Source organism: Nematolebias whitei, chromosome 22 (assembly GCF_014905685.2).
Source record: "Nematolebias whitei isolate Nwh7 chromosome 22, NemWhi1, whole genome shotgun sequence".
Lineage (NCBI taxonomy): Eukaryota > Metazoa > Chordata > Actinopteri > Cyprinodontiformes > Rivulidae > Nematolebias > Nematolebias whitei.
In genome coordinates, this window is record NC_056519.1 from 21700117 (window position 1) to 21721274 (window position 21158).

At 41.4% G+C, this 21158-nt stretch overlaps 1 protein-coding gene across 1 annotated transcript in view; it reads left to right on the top strand.

The window, feature by feature from the left end:
* Positions 1-21158, top strand: part of fbxo18 (F-box DNA helicase 1) — a 47827-nt gene that overhangs the window by 4035 nt on the left and 22634 nt on the right. Inside the window, exons 2-8 of the mRNA XM_037696217.1 lie at positions 5275-5433; positions 7078-7682; positions 7803-7939; positions 8800-8947; positions 9025-9206; positions 9291-9365; positions 14508-14599. Of these exons, the coding sequence (XP_037552145.1) occupies positions 5275-5433; positions 7078-7682; positions 7803-7939; positions 8800-8947; positions 9025-9206; positions 9291-9365; positions 14508-14599 (1398 nt within the window). The remainder of the gene's footprint in view (positions 1-5274; positions 5434-7077; positions 7683-7802; positions 7940-8799; positions 8948-9024; positions 9207-9290; positions 9366-14507; positions 14600-21158) is intronic.

The window sequence follows — 21158 nt, forward strand, 5'->3', positions numbered from 1 at the left end:
CCCCCCCCCCCCCCCCCTTCAAAACTGCTCTGGGACATTTATTTATTTTTATGAATAGTTTATGAATCGGTCACTTTAACAGCCTACAAGCTCACTCTACTGTTTATTGCATTATATTTTGCACTACTGTTATGATTAACTCGTCCTGTCTATTCTGGTAATTCTGGTATTGTCATTTCCACTTAATCACCTCATCAGTACATAACTGTGACTCTATATAGAACCGGTATGCACACCTTCACTTTACTAAGTTTCTCAGGTTTATACTTTATATTGCACTATTGTTTACTCTGGCCTTGCACATCCATTATCTACCTCTCATCATATTATTGTCTTCAGTCAGCATCCCTTTGTCTCCTGTTAGTCACTATTGAGCACGTTGCATCAGAGGTCCTGCTGCTGTTCACTTTTATATTTTTTTTATAACTAGTTGTGTTAGTTTATTTTTGCTAACGTTGTTGTTTGCTGCAACTTGAGTAGGAGTGTAACGCAATTTCAATTTCTATGTATGTCCTGTACATATGCAGAATTGACAATAAAATCAATCAATCAATCAATCAATCAATTTGTACAAATATATGCATGCATGTCCAAAAAGGCAACTTGAGGTAAGTTTTATTAGTGTTGGATAAATTTTAAAATTAGAATTAAATTCTGCTAACAAAAACATGTTTCTTTTTATTCCTAGTTTTAAAGTGGATATTAAAGTGATTAATTTAAGTGATTGTTTAGTTTTTATATATTTTTTTAAATAAGGGGCAGATATAAGATTTATTTTCTTCTTTCTGCACTCTTTTCATTCAATGTTTTCTTTTTGATGATTTTTTAAAATTTTGTTTCTTTTAAATGAATGAATAAATTAATAAAATAAATTAAACGTTAAATGGCTTCAAACATCTGCTAAGTTCGTGGCATAAACCAACAGACATGTTCCCGATTTTAGTATTTTACATCACTTTATAATGTAACTGTTTGTTTCGGTTTTTTTTTTAATATATATAAAATTTTCAAATCATGTTTTTTATGATTGTCTACTGTTGTACTGATAACTATTTCCTGCAGGGTAAACTATCTTGACTGCAAGTATCAAGCTGCGAATCCTTCCGTTTTCTACAACTGATAGTGGTTGGTCATTAATTATGATGAAGTTTAGCAACTTCTCTGTAAACATTCGAGCACCGTGGTTTCAGCGATGTCTTCTTCTTGTTAAATCCACAGCAGGCAGCCTGATTTCGGTCAGTCGCGCTCAGTCTGTCCCTCCTCAGAGACGGGCAAGGGGCATTTACCTTCGGGACAAATTGAGATTGCCTATTGGTCATTTACTGACACGCCTACGGGATTGATTGGCAGGTCGGAAAAAGTAAAAAGAGCGCTGGCAGCCTCCGCCACGGCGGTGTTCTGTGTTTATATGTTGTTAATTAAAAAAATCTAAAAAAAAAAAAAACAGGGAGCGCTGGCTCTACAGCCCACACATCAGACCAGCCCACCAGGAAATCTTCAGACCCTCCCGCAGCCATGCTGGAGCTGAGTTTAATTCGCTCGTGACAAATTCCTCCATTTCTCACCATTTCAGTCAGGGCATCAACGGAGGAGGAAGAGATCACTGCCTCTTGGAAAAAAAAACAAAAGAAAAGGCCAGATCAGGGATGAAGAAGGGGAATTTAATACAAACCGGGTTCCAAAAAAGTTGTGACACTAAACAAATTGTGAATAAAAACTGAATGCAATGATGTGGAGGTGCCAACGTCTAATATTTTATTCAGAATAGAACACAAATCACAGATCAAAAGTTTAAACTGAGAGAATGTATCACTTTAAGAGAAAAATATGTTGTTTCCAAATTTCATGGCGTCAACAAATCCCAAAAAAGTTGGGACAAGTCCATTTTTACCACTGTGTGGCATCCCCCCTTCTTCTTACAACACTCAACAGACGTCTGGGGACAGAGGAGACCAGTTTCTCAAGTTTAGAAATAGGAATGCTCTCCCATTCATGTCTAATACAGGCCTCTAACTGTTCAATCATCTTGGGCCTTCTTTGTCGCACCTTCCTCTTTATGATGCACCAAATGTTCTCTATAAATGAAAGATCTGGACTGCAGGCTGACCATTTCAGTACCTGGATCCTTCTCCTACGTAGCCATGATGTTGTGATTGCTGCAGAATGTGGTCTGGCATTATCGTGTTGAAAAATGTAGGGTCTCCCCTGAAAGAGATGACGTCTAGATGGGAGCATATGTTGTTCTAGAACCTGAACATAGTTCTCTGCATTAATGGTGCCTTTCCAGACATGCAAGCTGCCCATGCCACAAGCGCTCATGCAACCCCATACCATCAGTGATGCAGGCTTCTGAACGGAGCGTTGATAACAACTTGGGCTATCCTTGTCCTCTCTGGTCCAGATGACATGGCGTCCCAGTGTTCCATAAAGAACTTCAAATCGTGACTCATCTGACCAAAGAACAGTCTTCCATTTTGCCACACTCCATTTTAAATGACCCCTGGCTCAGTGCAAACGTCTTTGCTTGTGGAGCTTGCTTAGAAATGGCTTCCTCTTTGTACTGTAGAGTTTCAGCTGGCAACGGCAGATGGCACGGTGGATTGTGTTCACTGACGATGCTTTCTGGAAGTATTCCTGAGCCCATTCTGTTATTTCCTTGACAGTGGCATTCCTGTTTGAGGTGCAGTGACGTTTAAGGGCCCGGAGATCACGAGCATCCAGTAGTTTTACGGCCTTGACCCTTACGCACAGCGATTGTTCCAGATTCTCTGAATCTTTTGATGATGTGCACGGTTGATGATGATAACTTAAAAGTCTTTGCTATTTTACGCTGGGTAACACCATTCTGGTATTGCTGCACTATCTTTCTGCGCAACAATGGTGGAATTGGTGATCCTCTTACCATCTTGGCTTCTGAGAGACACTGACACTCTGAGAAGCTCTTTTTATACTCAATCATGTTGTCAATTGACCTAATTAGTGTTAATTGGTCTTCCAGCTGTTCGTTATATGCTCAATTTCCTTTTTCCAGCCACTTATTGCTACTTGTCCCAACTTTTTTGGGATTTGTTGACACTGTGAAATTTTGAATCAACATTTTTTTCCTTTAAAATGTTACATTTACTCAGATTAAACTTTTGATCTGTCATCTATGTTATATTACGAATAAAATATTGACATTTGCCATCTCCACATCATTGCATTCAGTTTTTATTCACAATTTGTTTAGTGTCCCAACTTTTTTGGAATCCGGTTTGTACATTGGTGTCGCATACAAAACAGTCCGTCGCCGGGCACTTTATTGTGCGACACCGCGTACGCGTATGCGGTCGTAAAAATTTGAGCTTTGCACGGACATGCCCTGGGGGGTACGCTCGTACCTCTGCGTATGGATGTACGCGGCAGTATACTGGGGGCTTTAGTCCTCATGTTGTAGCTGGCTGCAAACTATGATTTCCTGAATGTGAGGCGGGTCTTACTCTGGGTTCATGAGACACGCCGCCGTTCAGGAAATCCATTCCATAGTTTGAAGCCAACATGCATCATGGATCGGAAATATCGGCAGGTTGAATCAGAAAAATCTGATACGTAAATTATGCTGGTATCGGAGGCTGATACCGATTCTGGATCGGATCGGCCCCATCCCTAGTGCTAATGATCAGTTGTTAGGCTGATGGTCCTCCTTTTACATGTGAACAGCTAGTTCTGGATGTCAACAACAAACTGGTTGATCCACTATGAAAATATGCTATTTATAAGAGCTGAATACAGCTCCTCAGACTGAAGAAGTCTTTCAGATGAAAGATAAAACATTTCTACAATTTTATTATTATTATTATTATTAACCCGTCCAGAGGACCTGACTTAACTTTTTTAGATGAGTCCTTCGGTGTTTGCAGCAAGATGCTGCATATCTTCTACAAGTCTGTTGTAGAGAGCACTATCTCTTCTGCCATCATCTGCTGGAGTAGCAGCACCAGAGCAAGTGACTTAAAAAAGATCAACAAGCTCATAAAGAAGGCTGGCTCAGTTCTGGGGACATCCCTCTAGAACCTTTGGAGATGATTGTACAAAGAAGGATTCAGGGGGCGTCTGAGGCTGAGTAGTTAGAGCAGTCACTCTCCAATGCGAGAGTTGAGGTTCGATTCCACCAGCAGTCACATGCCGAAGTGTCCTTGGGCAAGAGACTGAACCCCCCATTACCTCAGATGTGTGTCCCATCGGCGTATGAATGTGATCAATCTCTGATTATTCTTTGTATAGATCTAGTAGTGTGAAGAGATGCACTGATCCACTTTTTCCACTTCCGATACCGATATCTGTTGTTTGTTGTTTGTAGATACCGATCTGAAATCGATCTGATACAGAAATAAACAGTGCTGAATTCCATTCAACAAACTCGGCGTGCTCTTTAGGGTGAAATCTCTGGAGATGCTTGATTAAGTTGGTAGTGTTATAACTGGAAGTTTTAGTGCCACCCCCTGGAATCGTCTCTGTGCACGTATTGCACGTAGCTGTTGAATGTGTTGGCTGAGGAAGTGTGAAATAGTTCCAGATGGCTGATCCTTTTGCTCGCTCCATTTTGAAAACGATCTGTGCAGTGAGTTCGTTAGCGCGTGACGTCACTCAGAGCACAAAGCATAGAATTAGAGTGACTAGATCTGCCTGTCATGGATCGGTCACATTGTCACCGATACCTCATCCAGAAGTTTGTTTCCTCGATATCAGGATCGATACCGGTATTGGTATCGGATCGATGCATCTCTAGTTAGTGTGCTGTATGAATGGGTAAATGAGGCACAGATTGTGTTGTAAAGAGCTTTGAGTATCTTGATCAGATAGAAAGGTGTTCATTAACCATTCATAAAATTAACATTAGAGACAACCCTCAGCATCCTCTTCATCAGACTGTCACACAATAACAAGAGTGTCTTCAGTCAGAGGCTTCTTCAGATCTGCTGTTAGACAGACAATATCCTTCCTGCCCACAACATCAGCATCTAGAACAACTAATGAAACCAGGATGATGAGTTACAACATTTCATTTCCCTCTGGGATTAATAAAGTATTTTTTAATTGAAATTAATATACTGGTACTGCTGCAGTGACCTCTACAAACGTTCTGAGACATTTTGGAAAGTCACGAGTTGTAACCCAGTGAGATATTGGCTTCATGAATTTTATGGTAACAAAAATATTATTTTCTGTAACAAACAAGTCTTGGAAAGTTTAGGAGTTTACTTAAGCATCATCTAACAATATTTGTCTTTTCAGGAAGGGCCAAGAGAAAGCACCTGAACTCACAGGACTGTGAGGAACTGGGACAATGTTCAAATTCTCTCACCCAGCCCCACTCGTCCAACCAGGGCCGGAGATACAACCACCCCAACCGGGGGCTTTACCCCAGGACCCCCAGAAAGCAACGAAAGACGGGTAATCAATCTTAAATCCTTCCACAGACGCCTAAACAAATCTTAGTGTGCACATGGGGAGCAATCATGAGAAACTACTGAAGGTTTTTTTTTTTTTTTGGTAAGCCACTGATCTCTTTCCACTCAAAGATCTGTCGGAGATGAACCAAAAAAAATGTACTAACACATGTTCCAAATTAGCCTCTGACCATTCTTTTAATTAGGGATGCACCGATCCACGTTTTAAAATTCCGATCCCGATACCTAGCTCTGAGTATCGGCCGATACCAATCCAGTTCCGATATCATGATCATCATTGATTTCATATGAGGCTGTAATAATCTCCTCTCAAGTACAATTTGTACAAATATATGATGCATGTCCAAAAAGGCAACTTGAGGTAAGTTTTATTAATGTTGGATAAGTTTTAAAGTTAGAATTAAATTCTGCTAACACAAAACATGTTTCTTTTTATTCCTAGCTTTAAAGTGGATATTAAAGTGATTAATTTAAGTGATTGTTTAAAGTTGTTTTATATTTTATAAGGAACAGATATAAGATTTTTTTCTTCTTTCTGTACTCTTTTCATTCATGTTTTCTTTTTGATGATTTTTTGTTAATTTTGTTTCTTTTAAATGAATGAACAAATTAATTAAATAAAATGTTAAATGGCTTCAAACATCTGCTAAGTTCATGGCATAAACCAACAGACATGTTCCTGTTTTTAGTATTTTACATCACTTTATAATGTAGCTGTTTATGTTTTTAATATATATAATTTTCAAATCATATGTTTTTTTATGATTGTCTACTGTTGTACTGATAAATATCTCCTGGAGGGTAAACTATATCTTAGCTGCAAGTATCAAGCTGTGAAATCCTTCGTTTTCTACAACTGATAGTGGTTGGTCATGAATTATGATGAAGTTTAGCAACTTCTCAGTAAACATTTGAGCTCCGTAGTTTCAGCGATGTCTTCTTCTTGTTCAATACAAAGCAGGCAGCCTGATTTGGGGCAGCCGCACTCAGTCTGTCCCTCCTCAGAGACGGGCAGACTGAGCGGGGCAGATTGGACGCGGCTGGCCGGGGTCGAGTCGCCTCTTTCGGTTTGACCAAAGAGTAGTGCCCCGCTGAAGCCTCGGAGCTCGAATGTCCATCGTAAAACTAACTTTAACGTGGTTTAATGTGGCGCTATGGCTCTGCAGACATTGCACGTTGCTGTCTTGTTTTGTGGTGTTTCTAGTGTAAAATACTTCCACACAGCGGACATGTTTAGATGAAAAGTTTGTTAGCTGTTAGCAACAGTGCTGCTAACTCAGTCCTCATGTTGTAGCTGCTGCAAACTATGAACTGGATTTCCTGAATGTGAGGCGGGTCTTATTACTCTGGGTTCATGAGACACGCCGCCGTTCAGGAAATCCATTCCGTAGTTTGAAGCCAACTTGCATCGTGGATCGGAAATATCGGCAGGAGGATCGGAAAATCCGATACGTAAATTATGCTGGTATCGGAGGCCCATACCGATACTGGATCGGATCGGCCCCATCCCTACTTTTAATAACCTGTCAACATTTACATTTGTATATTTTAAATTCAGCCCGTCTTTTTTACCTTCAATATGATTTCATCTGAAGTTTATTATTTTCTTGTTCGATCTTTAAAGCAGCTTCTGCTGCAGGAAGTCCCTCCGGGAAGCAGAAGGCCATCAACGACTTCTTCTCCGTGGTTAACATCATCAGTTCCAGTCCGAACAAATCTCTGCCCTCTACATCCACATATCAAGAAGGATCAGCGTTTGTGGAAAACGATGACGAGGATGATGATGATGTTAGCTTGTTGGCCACCCAGTGTGAGCCCATGGCAGATGAGGAAGAGGAGATCGATGATGAGACTTTGTTAGCTGCAGAAATGCTGCCAGAGTTTGAGGCAGAGATGAGTCAGTTCAGAGGCGCCTGCCAGTCAGGTGCTGGTGCGGCACCTGGATGTGAGCCAAAAGACGAAGACTATCTGGAGGGACTGACGGCTGAGATGTTTGAGGACGACGAGGACTTTGATGGAGGCTGCAATCAAGAGGAAGACGTTGAGCCTCTCCCTGATGCTCACTTTGGACTCCTGGGGAGCAGCAGAGTCCTGCTCCAACCACAGAGCTGCATGGACGATCTCCCTGAGGAGGTGCTGAGGCAAATCCTGTGTCTGCTTCCTGCAGTGGACCTTTACCGCAGCGCCAGCCTCGTGTGCCACTGCTGGAGGAACATCGTTCACGACCCCAAGGTGAGACGTCACTGACACCAGCAGCGCGGTACGGAAGCAGATTTTAGTTTTTAGTACTCGGACATAATTGCACCCTGATTACTGAAAACTAACTGAAATTTTTTTTGCTCCTTTTCACAGTTTGTGCCTTTTAAAAAGCAATACTATCGCTTCATGATGAAAGAAAGAGAGACGATGAAGGAGGTCTTCTTCACACTGAAGAAAAGCAACATCAGAGGTCCTTCGCCTTCAGCGTTCAGCTTACGAAAGCTCGTGGTGTGAGTCTCAGTTTCTTTACAGGAAGTATTCAGACCCCACGTTGGCGCAGATTGTTCCAAAGTTTAGGGCCCACGACTGAAAAAGCCTCATCTCGTCTGAGCTCCAGCAAAAAGCAGCTGATCAGATGATCTCAGGGCCAAGAAGGAACATTGAAGTAGCTCAGAGAGATAAATGGTGCAAGACCGTTAATGCACTTAAAGATTAGCAGGATAATTTTAATATCTATTCTGACACATACAGGGAGCCAGTGAAGGGAGGACGAAACCGGTGAAATGTGCTCAAACCTATGAGTTCCTGTTAAGAGCCGAGCTGCAGCATTTTGGATGAGCTGGAGACGTGAAGGAGAGACCTGACTGACCCCAACATGAATGAAGCAAATTGCTGAGTTATTCTGACCAAAAACCTGTTCTGCAGAGCTCAGAACCTCAGACTGGACTGAAGGTCCACCTTCCAGCATGACAGGAGCACAAATCACACAAAGAAGGAAAGTGTGAAGGTCTCAGAGGGACATCATCAACATCTCTGAAGAGAATGGCTCTAATGGCACTCCTCACATAATCTGACTGAGATTGAAAAGATTTATGAAAAAGAATCCTCCAATCCAGGTCTGTAAAACTTGTTTCATCAAACCCAACAACATGTCAAGGCTGGAGCTGCTTCACATAAGCACCAAGAGTCAGACAGTAATAAACTAAATGTCAAGTTTCAGGTTTCATACGTGGCGCTGAGCGGATTATTGTCTGAATACTTTCTGAGGCCACTGTGTGTAACTGTTGGGTTCTGTTTGTACATTTTTACCTGAACTGAGAGTCGTCGGGCGGTTTTAGCAACAACTTGGTGAAACGCGTGTTTCCTGCAGGTTAATGGCTCAGCATAACGTCGGGGAGCGCGTGAGGCCAGAGGACGTCCTGGAGCGCGTCAAGAAGCATCGCCTCTTCCCTCAGGCCGAAGCCTCTATCAGATTACGTATTCCTGATATTCAGAAGTTTTTTCATCTTGGCATCGAGGTATGACACGGATACTGAGTCCAGTTGTGCTGTAACGAGCTTCACGTTGTGAGAATCATCTTCTGCCTGATCTCCAGGGTCCTAACCCGTACGCAGCCATGGCCATGGTTCTGATCCTCAGCGAGCAAGTTGGGGACGTGCAGGACTTGGTGTCTCTGCTCGCCGGCTGCCTGTCTCTAACAGCCATCACAGAGTACCTCAGCCACATGGCCATGATGCTGCTCGCTTTGGAGAGGAACAAGATTTCCATCAGCAACAGGTTTGAGCCACAAAGGTCAAAGTTTACATTCGAGGCTCGTTTTTGTCATCCGCTCAGGGAGTGTCTCTTGTTTTGCCTCCACAGGTTGCACTACAACATCTACTATGTGCTTCACATGCTGGAGAATGGACCGTTTTCTGTCAGCTCCGGTCAGACCGGGTGAGTTCAGAACAAACTCGTTTCTCTGAGGATGTTTTTACGTAGCCGTTTTCTGATCAGACTTTAATCTTTACAGTAAGAAACGTGATTTTAAAAGCTCTTCGTTAAGAGCGTCTGTAGAGTTTTATAAACGCTTAGATTAGGGATGCACGATATTATCGGCATGGTATCAGTATCGGACGATATTAGCGATAAATTTAAATATCGGACATGTTTTTGTTGATTTAAAGAAGGCTTTCGATACTGTTGATCATAATATTCTAGTTAATAAATTACATAAATATGGTATTAGAGGATTAGCGTTACAGTGGGTGTGTAGTTACTTGGAAAACAGGAAACAGTTTGTACAGATGAATGATGTGAGATCAGATCTCTGCACCATCACATGTGGAGTTCCTCAAGGATCTGTACTTGGTCCAAAGTTATTTATTTTATATATAAATGATCTGGTTAAGGTGTCTGGAATCCTCAAATCTGTTCTTTTTGCTGATGATACAACATTTTTTTGTTCTGGTAATAATATTGAACAGTTATTGGAATCAATGATGAATGAGTTTGTTAAAATTCAGAATTGGTTTAAACTCAACAAATTATCATTAAACTTGGAAAAAACAAATTATATGATATTTAGTAACAGAAATAAAACTATTGATGTTCCATTTTTAATTGAGGATTCTGAGATTAGTAGAGTTAATGAAGCTAAGTTCTTGGGTGTCATCATTGATGAAAATTTGTCATGGAGGCAACATATAAACTCTGTTAAAATGAAAATATCCAAATCTATTATGATATTTTATAGAGTCAGGTATCTGTTGAATGACAGAGCGCTGTATTTACTGTATAATACAATTATTGTGCCACATTTAATTTATTGTGTTGAAGTTTGGGGAAAGGCGTGTAAATCAATTACAATGCCTATTTTTATTTTGCAGAAAAGAGTCGTAAGAATCATAACAAGAAAGCATTATTATCATCCAACAAGTATATTATTTTATCAAATGAAATTGCTGAAGTTCCATGATTTGGTAGACTATAATATTTTATCACTTATGTATAGAGCTCATAAAAATATACTACCTTTTAATATCCAAATGTACTTTGTGAAAAGATCTAGCTGTTACGATCTAAAAGGGAAAGACGTATTTGTTAAACCACAGTTTAGAACAAGTTTGAAGGGAAGATCTACCGTAATTCAGGGAGTTGGTTTATGGAATGACTTAGTAAAAGAGGTTAAGGATGCTATATCAATTTATGTATTTAAGAAACTGATTAAAATCAAATTGTTAAATGAATATCAATGATTGTATTTTGATGAGTATTGTATGAGAATTGTAAAATATTTTGATTTACTTACTTGTATTCGCTGTTTACAGGAAACGTTTGTTTGAATGGCTTATTAGATAAATAAGGAGCAGATTTAATAAGATTTTTTTCTTCATCTGCTACCTTTCATTTTATATTTAATATTTTGTTGTTGTTACATATATGTTGATTATGTTGATTGTTATGTATTTATAAAATGAATAAATAAAATAAAAAAATAAAATAAAATAAATGTGCCATTCCATCAAAATAACTCGCTAATATAAAAGGCTTCTGTTTTAAGTTAATTTTTCATTAAAAAAACTGTCAACTAGGCCTGTCACAATAAACAATAAATCAGTTAATCTCCTGATAAATGAAAATTATCAACCTCATTTTCATTTATCGGCTTTATCGTTTCTTCGTCTTTCTTTCTACTGAAGACACTGGATGACGAAAGGCTCAACTCCGGTGCTCTTCACTGACCCCTCCCTTTTTCTTTAAAATCCATTTTAACCGTCTAAAATCACGTTTTTAGATTGTTAAAAGCAGCTAAACTGAGAAGCTAAGCTACGAGCTAAGCTAAACGGCCGACCTCAGGGAAAAAAACCTCCGTTTTGTCGAAGCTCCACAATTCACAGTTGAAACCCGTGCCTTTGTGTAAAAGGTTGTTTTTCCTCTGCAAAAAGAAGCTGAGAACTTGTTTACCGATTTTTTTATATTAAAAGCTTTGTGTGAAAAATGCAATGCTAAAGAGCTCAAACTACACTGAGCGTCCGCCATTTTAAGAAACAAAAAAAATGAAGGAGAGACGGCCCATGTCACGTCAAGGAGCCTCCCTCCCATTTTTCTTAGAGACACTGCTCGCTCTCTCACTATCCATCCTTCGGTTCCAACAGTCTTATACTGCCATGTGGTGGTTGAAAAACGGTACTACATGCAAAACAAATTCACCAACATTTCTTAAATTTGACAATAATGACTAATTATTGTCAACTTTCAAACAGTATTATTGTTTATCACAACAATTTCTGAGACAATTGCCCAGCAAAAGTTGTTATTGTGATAAAGTATATCTATTAATGCACTACTTATGCACTTTTCACTTGTCGCTTGTGAACAGGAAGAGTTTAGATTTGTGATAAATTACAAATTTGCACTGTTTGAATGTTGTCATTGTGTTAGAGAGTAAATATCATGAATAAATTTGACATTAAACATAATCCAAGTTAAAGTGTTACATCATTTTCAGCCCCTTTTTGACATCTGCATTTGGTAGCAGCCAAATTAACAAAGACCATGCAGAATAATGTAGTATTTTAATTCCACAGCAGAGAAAGTTATATAGTCTCTGTAAGTAGGTCTACGGGCAAAAATATCGGTATTGGTATCGGTTATCGACCAGATAAGTTTTAACATATTAGTATATCGGATATCAGCCAAAAATCCAATATCGTGCATCCCTAATTTAGATTATTCATCAAATTCGTTTAAATGAACAATAAATTAACATTTCAAGTTGAAGTAGTGTTTTCCGCATTTGTCTTGGTTGTAAATGTTTGAACTCTTTTCTTTTTTTTAAGCCAGCGCCACAATCTGAAACTTGAAGTTAGATCAATGTTGATTTTATTGCAACTTTCATTTTTCTTTGTCTGTAAAAGATAAAAGCTTTATTCATTCGTCTGTACTTTGTATTGCCTTTTTTTTTCTTCTTTTTTTTATAATACAAAAAAATTAAAGCAATTAAAATAAATCTAATTTGCAAAATTATAATGCACATCTCAAAAGCAATGATAAAATGCAATGTTTGTTAGTGTAAATATTTGTAAACTTCATAATAAATTACATAGGCTCTGTAGTTTTGGATGTGTAGCCATAAAATGTCCTAAAATTCACATTAAATGTCTTTGTACATTGCATAGTCTGTAAAAACATGCATTAAAGTAATAGTTCTGATCTTTTGAAGTGCAGTTCTGTTGCGTGTTGTAGGTAGCTCTTTAAACAACCTATGTCTGGAGGTTTAACAGTTTAACTCAAGTTCAAGTCAGTTTTATTGTCATTCACATCACGTGTGGTGCATGAAGTGGAACAAAATTATGTACACAGGGTCCCAGGTACACCCAACAATAGCAAAAATATACTGTGTATAAAGAAACGGTAAATAAGGATCTAAGATATAAACTAAACATTAATATTGCAAAATAATGTGGCGTAACAACAGCAGCCTGAACATGTCTTTGGTGAACAGACGAATGAATACAGCAGCATGAGATAATCAGCAGCACGAGATCAGCAGCATGAGATAATCAGCAGCACAGATGTTACACATCATCAATAAAAGTGACATTACAGTGATTTTCCTGGTTAGGGATTCATGAGTCTAACAGCTTCAGGTTCCTCAGTCTAGTGGTTCTACACTTAATGCGCCTCCTCCTGAGCGTGGGGGGAGTGGAGCAAAAAGTATGTGTGCTGGGTGAGCGGGGTCCTTCGTGATGCAGGTGGCTCTCTTCCTGCATCTAGAGGTGTAGATGTCTGTGATGGTGGGAAGACTGATTCCAACATCTTCTGTGCAGCCTTCACCACTCTCTGCAGAGCTTTTCTTTCTGCAGCTGTGCAGCCTCCATGCCACACGTTGATGCTGGAGCACAGGATGCTCTCCACTGCACACCTGTAGAAGGAGGTGAGGACTGAGCTTCCCAATCCAGCTCGCCTCAGCCGCCTGAGGAAGTAGAGGTAGAGGTTGATGTGTGCGTGGATAAGTGAGCTTCAGGATTATTTGCGACTTTCCTGCCAGTTCTGTGAGATTAACAGATGGATGTTACTTCTGACTTTACGTTGCAAAGTTTTTCGTTTCGGCAGAACACAGCGGCCAGAAGCACTGTTGGCTTTCGAGTAGTGTAGTTCTTTTGACCTATGTTACAGTGTAGGCTTATTGAAAGAAAACTACAAAATGGCAGCGTCTGTCCAAAATTTTTATTTGTTTTTTTATTAACTTTTTATCCCAAACCGTCCCAATCATGTGAGTAATATTAAAGTTGACAATCGTGTGTTGTGTACAATCTTGCGTTGAAAAGCCCTGAAAGTCAAACCACAATGTAGCGAGGGACTACTGTACTTCTGTTGTCTTCAACCCACTCTGATCTTTACACCAATAACTTTTATTTCCATTGATCTAACAGAAACATTACATGTTTTGCTAGAAGTGCTCCAAGCTGCACTGGAACTGCTACAGCTAGCTGCTTCTGTTAATTACCACTATTTGTGCTCTCATATAACCTTAGCTTTCTATGTAATATAACTCCAGACTGATAAAAACAGCAGCAGTCCTCTTTGGATTAGTCGTTATCTCGTCAACGATTCAAAATTAAACTGTTTGTCCAAACGGAGGGCTTTTAAAAGAACTATCTACAACAGGTAAGATATTATTTGTTCATTTCATTTTCACAGAACTCCACTTCAAAATATCAGAACTATCGCTTTGAGGGAAATTTGTGCGTAGAATTAGTTTATATTAAGAGTTTTGTCATTTGAAAACTTCTACTTTTTCACCTGTAATCCTAAACTTCAGCCGTAATAAAGGCAGCATAATGACAACGGACGATGATTAGAGCCACACCTGTTCTCAGTTTGGTAACAGTAAAAGTACAAATTAAAAATGTACTCATTCATAAACCTCACAGGGACACTAAGTGCCTCTACATCAATAACTGACCAACATTTCCCCTAAAAGAACTGAAATTTAAACTTTTTTCTTTATTTCTTTGCATAAACTTTGACATGTATTACCATCAAGAGACTGTTTGATGTTTACCAGGTTGTTTGTGTTTATGTTTGTGCCAGGAGCCCCCAGATTCAGCTCACACGAGAACAGCAGCAAATCCTGAGCCACGATATCCAGCGTGACCACGTGGTCAAGATCATAGCGTTTGCAGGTACAGCTTCTTCTTAATTTACACTCTTTATAAGAGTTTATTTTCTTCTGTAGGGACTTTATTGTACTCATTTTTTGGATGCTGCAGAATATGTTTAGTTTATCAGTATTTAAAACACTAAAGATGCACTTTCTGCACTTATGTCATTATGCCATCACGGGTTCCTCTTGACATAAATTTCAACTCTAAAATCAAACAAATGTTGCTTTAGACAAACATAAATTTTGTTCAGTAATCACTGAGGTGCTTGACTTTATGAGAGAGAACATACAGTAACGCACATTAAAATAAAGTAAATGTTTTTTCTCTGTTATTTTCCTGCTTTTCATGCCCATTGTTCGACTGATCTGATCACTTTTAAAGAAAAAGTTCTTTTAGTTCTTGGTTGAACCGGTTCAGGTTGAGAGAACCATTCTGTCACATAGAAAAACCCTAATGTTTCTGTTTTACTGTTGATTATTTCCTCTGATTATACGTCGACTGCTTGAAGTTACAGGAGGAAATTTAAAAAAAAGGAGGCTGGACGTTTCTGGCCTGAGCTGCAGCTGTGACGTAAAATTAATTACACCATTTAAAACAAAAACAACAACACTTGGGTTGTTTTCTGATCAACCTTTAAGTTGGAATTTATTTTACTAAAATTGAGAGAGGAGTAAAGGAGGCCGTCTTTGTGAAAAGAAATCGTCCATCTTTAAACAGGGGTGGAGGCCTCCGGGTCCCCCTCTTACAATGCTGTTATTGCTAGTATCACTCCACCCCCTGTTAATAGTAAACAGCCATCAGTGTGCTAATGATCCATTGTTAAGCTGATGGTCCTCATTGATCATGTGAGCAGCTGGTTTAGGCTGTCAGCAGCAAACTGGTTGATCCACTCTGAGAAGGTGCTATTTATAAGACGGAGCTGAATACACCTCAGACTGAAGAAGTCTTTCAAATGAAAGATGAAACGTTTCGCTTTTTCTTTTCTTTTTTAAATGTCCAGAGGACCAGATTGACCTTTTTTTTTTAGATTTTTCTACCTGGATTATTGAGCATGCATCAGGATGTGCCCAGCTCCATTAATGCTATTTCTTGTTGTAGTACAAGAATCAGACACTTGATGGTGTTCACAGACTATGGCTTGCTTTCAACATACACTGAATGATGATCTCGAGTATACATAAAGCTTGGCTGTATGACTCCTGGTTGCAACCATTATACCTTCAAAATGAACACAATAACTATCGAAGCATAATCACTGGACAGAACAGTGCCAAACACCTACGTAATTGAAATGATTTAAAATTGTATACCCAGAAATATTACCCAGAAATCCTAACGAGGCCATGTGACTGGAAGTGAAATAGTACAGATAAAATGCGATAAATATTCATTAAATCACTGGTAGTACCATTGATTTTTATTGTTAAACAGTATTGGTATCTGCTGCTGTTTTTAAATCTACTTTTTAAATTATCTTATCTTAAATAAATGACAGGATTTCTCCTCGGCGCTAATTAGCAGGAGAGGGAGTAAAGCCCCCAGTATACTGCCGCGTACGTCCATACGCAGAGGTAAGCACGTACGTACGCAGAGGTACAAACGTACCCCCCAGTGCATGTCCGTGCAAAGCTCAATTTTTACGACTTCATATACGTACGCGGTGTCACACAATAAACTGCCCAGTGACGGACTGTTTTGTATACGACACCAATGTATTAAATTCCCCTTCTTCATCCCTGATCTGGTCTTTTCTTTTGTTTTTTTTTTCCAAGAGGCAGTGATCTCTTCCTCCTCCATTGATGCCGTGACTGAAATGGTGAGAAATGAAGGAATTTGTCACGAGCGAATTAAACTCAGGTCCAGCGTGGCTGCGGGAGGGTCTGGAGGTTTCCTGGTGGGCTGGTCTGATGTGTGGGGCTGTAGAGCCAGCGCTCCCTGTTTTTTTTTTTTTTTTTTTTAGATCTTTTTATTAACAACATATAAACACAGAACACCGCTGAGGCTGCCAGGGCTCTTTTTTTTCCCCCTGACCTGTCAATCAATCTATTAGGCATGTCAGCAAATGACCAATCGGTGACCTCAATTTGTCCCGAAGGTAAACGCCCCTTGTCTGTGAAGCTGCTCTGCAGCTGCTCGGGGTGTACGCTGGAGTATCATGTCTGAACCCTCTGCGTACAGTACACTGAACAGACGTACGCGGCAGTATACTGGAGGTTTAAGGGGGAACAGCCAACACCCCCCATCTCCACCGCTCAGTTTCATCCACCGCTCAGTTTCATGAGTGAGATGAGCTTAAATGAGATATTGGTATTTAAACTAGGGATGCACCGATCCACTTTTTTTTTTACTTCCGATCTGATCCTGATACCTAAGTCTGAATATCGGCCGATACCGATCCAGTTCCGATATCATGATCATCATTGATTTTATATGAGGCTGTAATAATCTCCTCTCAAGTACAATTTGTACAAATATATGCATGCATGTCCAAAAAGGCAACTTGAGGTAAGTTGTATTGATGTTGGATAAGTTTTAAAGTTAGAATTAAATTCTAACACAAAACATGTTTTTTTTTTTATTCCTAGTTTTAAAGTGGATATTAAAGTGATTAATTCAAGTGATTGTTTAAAGTTATTTTATATATTTTTTAAATAAGAATAGAATAGAATTAGAATAGAATAGAATTCAACTTTATTGTCATTGCACATGTCACAGGTACAAAGCAACGAAATGCAGTTTGCATCTATCCAGAAGTGCTTAGCAAGAAAAATAAATTGGTAGATATATATAGTACAATATACAGTAAGTTGCTTTGAATATGTTATAGGTATAAATATATACAGGTTGTGAGTGTACAGACTATGAACAGGTTATAATATGAAGGGGTATAAACAGCTATATAAAAGAAAAAAAAATTATATATATAAGTATGTGAGTACTTATGAACAGTGGATAGTAGATTATGTGTACAGTTTGTACAGTAGTGGGCTAACAGATGAAAGTGCAGGTGGTGGTGTTACAGTCCATGTGCTGTTGTTGTGTGTATGAGAATACAGACCGTTGTTGTTATTCAGATGTCAGGAGGCAGAGTTCAGGAGTGTGACAGCTGTGGGGAAGAAGCTGTTCCGGTACCTGGTGGTTTTAGTCTGGAGGCTCCTGTAGCGCCTCTCAGAGGGCAGGAGGGTGAAGAGTCTGTGTGCTGGGTGGCTGAAGTCTTTTATGATTTTTCCAGCCCTTTTCAGACACCGCTTCCTGTAGATGTCCTTTATGGCAGGAAGTGGTGATCCGGTGATGTGTTGGGCGGCTTTCACCACCCTCTGCAGCGCCTTCCGGTCTGAGGCAGAGCAGCTCCCGTACCAGACTGTGATGCAGTTGGTCAGGATGCTCTCAATGGTGCAGCGGTAAAAGTTCACCAGGATGTCTGAGGACAGGTGGTTCTTCCTCAGAGTCCTCAGAAAGAAAAGACGCTGGTGAGCTTTCTTGATCAGTTTGGAACAGCTGGTCGTCCAGGTGAGATCCTCGGAGATGTGGACACCCAGGAACTTGAAGCTGTTCACACGCTCCACCACCGCCCCCTTGATGTAGATGGGTGGATGTGGGCCAGCGTTCCTCCTGAAGTCCACGATGAGCTCCTTAGTCTTCTCGGTGTTGAGCAGCAGGTTGTTGTTGTCACACCACTCAGCCAGACGAACCACCTCCTCCCTATAAGCGGTCTCATCGTTGTCTTTGATCAGGCCGATCACCGTGGTGTCATCTGCAAACTTAATGATGGTATTGGAACCATCAACAGGTTTGTAGTCATGCGTGAAGAGGGAGTAGAGGAAGGGACTCATCACACAGCCTTGTGGTACAACGGTGTTAATAGTGATGATAGATGAGCAGTGGTTATCCAGACGGACATGTTGGGGTCGGTTGGTCAGAAAGTCCAGTAACCAGTTGCCCATGAGGGAACTGATGCCCAAGTCTGTGAGTTTTGTGATGAGTTTTGAGGGGATGACTGTGTTGAATGCTGAACTAAAATCTATGAACAGCATCTGGGCAAAGGTGTTTTTGTTGTCCAAGTGTGAGAGAACAGAGTGCAGCGCTATGGAGACTGCATCCTCTGTGCTCCTGTTCTGGCGGTATGCAAATTGGTGGGGGTCCAGGGTGGGGGGGGAGACAGGATTTGAGGTGTACTAGGACCAGCTGCTCAAAACACTTTGCGATGATGGAGGTGAGGGCTACCGGACGGTAGTCGTTGAGTCTTGATGGTTTTGAGTTTTTGGGTATTGGGACGATGGAGGTGGTTTTGAAGCAGGTTGGTACCACAGCACGGGCCAAGGACAGGTTGAATATGTCCGTCAGTACTCCTGCCAGCTCCCCAGAACACGCTCTAAGAACACATCCAGGGATGCCATCAGGACCCGCAGCCTTGTGAACTTTAATCCTGCTCAGCGCCGCTCCTACATCGGTGGGGAAAAGAGTCAGTGGTTGGTGGTCTGGAGACACATCTGCCTTAGTTGTAGTTGTTGGGCTCCCTCTCTCAAAACGAGCATAGAAATTGTTGAGCTCATTGAGGAAGGAAACATCAGAGGAGATGGGGGAGGGGTTGATGGCCCTGTAATCTGTAATGATCTGGAGTCCTTGCCACATACGTCGGGGGTTGGAGTTTGAGAAGTGTTCTTCTATCCTCCCCTTGTAGTGGTGCTTGGCCTTTTTGATGCCCCTCTTCAACTCAGCCCTGGCTGTACTGTAGGCCTGTGTATCCCCTGACCTGAAGGCGATGTTGCGAGCCTTCAGCAGTAGACGTACATCCCGATTCATCCAAGGCTTCTGGTTGGGGTACATGGTGATCTGTTTCTGGGTGGTGACACTGTCTATAGTGGTGGAGATGTGGTCCAACACAGATGAGGCGTACTGTTCCAAGTCGGTGTGAGTGAACATATTCCAATCAGTGTTTTTGAACCGGTCCTGGAGCACAGTGTCTGTCCCCTCTGGCCACACTTTTATTGTCCTCACAGTGGGTTTCACACGTTGGATGAGTGGTGAGTACCAAGGTGTGAGGAAAATGGAGAGATGGTCCAATGTGGGGGAGGGGTGTTGCTTTGTATGCTCCAGCCAGGTTGGAGTAAACATGGTCCAAAGTCTTGTCCCCTCTGGTGTGGCAGGAGACATGTTGGTGGAATCTGGGGAGGACTGTCTTCAAGTTGGAGTGGTTAAAGTCACCATATAAGGGGCAGATATAAGAATTTTTTTAATTCTTTCTGCACTCTTTTCATTCACGGGTGGTCCCTCCCATCAGCACTATGTCGCTGTGGAGGGACCACTCTCCCAGAGCAGACCCCTGGAGGGAGAGAAATTCTGCGACCTGACTGTGTCATCCTGATAAGTATGCAGCCCGCAGGATGGACAGGCGAGGAGAGACCTATTCCAAGGGCTCTCTGGACACTCTCAGAAGCTGTGCTGACCTGGTGCCCCCCTGATGGTTGATGTGGTAGACAACAGAGGTGTTGTCTGACCGAATGAGAACATGCCCCCCTTCCAGGTGGGGCAGGAAGTACCTGAGTGCCAAATGCACTGCACGCAGCTCCAGCACCTTTTTATGGTTGGAGCGGTCCTTTGACCCCAGCGGCCCTGAACTGCTCTGTATTGTCACACAGCTCCCCATCCCATGGAGCTGGCATTCATCATGACCGCTTCCCTGCGACACACTACCACTCCCATGGGGACACCCCTGCGACACACTACCACTCCCATGGGGACACCCCTGGACAAATAATATTTGTCCCTCCATGGAGTCAGGGCATGAAGACATGACCACGTCACTGCGAGCTTGTGATACCTGTGCAGCCTGGCATCCAGGCGAAAGCTGTTGAGCCACCTCTGCAAGAGGCAAAGTGATAGTGGGCCTAAGGGTACCACCCGAGTGACTGACGTCAGTTTGCCTAGTAGCTGCTGGAATGCAACGTAGGGGACTGATCAACTGGAGTATGCCGCCCACCCTTTGAGCGAATGGGCGAGCTCTCATGGAGGGTGAATCCAGAACCACTCAAGAAAGGTGATCATCTGGGAAGGGATCAGGCAGCTCTTCTCCAGGTTGACATTAAGGCCCAAAAGGGACACATGAGCGAGCAGGCAATTCATGTCGCGAAAGGCACAGGCCCGAGATGGGCCCGAGAAGCCAATTGTTTAGTACAGCACAACCTTCACTCTGTAGGCCTGCAGAGGAGAGAGGGCTGCCTTCACACACCGAGTGAACACCCTCGGGAAAAGTGAGACCCCGATTGGGAGTACCCAGAACTGCCAGTGATGACCCCGATAAGCAAACTTGAGAAAGCAGCTATGTTCTACCACAATAGGCACATGAGAATAAGCATCTTTCAGGTCTATAGACCTGAACTATTCTCCTCTCATGACAGCTTGAAGGACCTCTGCTGTCATGAGCTTGTGGGAGGGCAGCACCCTTAGGTACTGGTTGAGTCCCCTCATATTTAAAATGGGACAAAACCCGTCATCCTCTTTGCACGAGGAAGTAAGTCAAGTAATAGCCTCTGGGTTGTTGCAGAGGGTCCACGGCCTCGATTGCACCCTTGGCCAG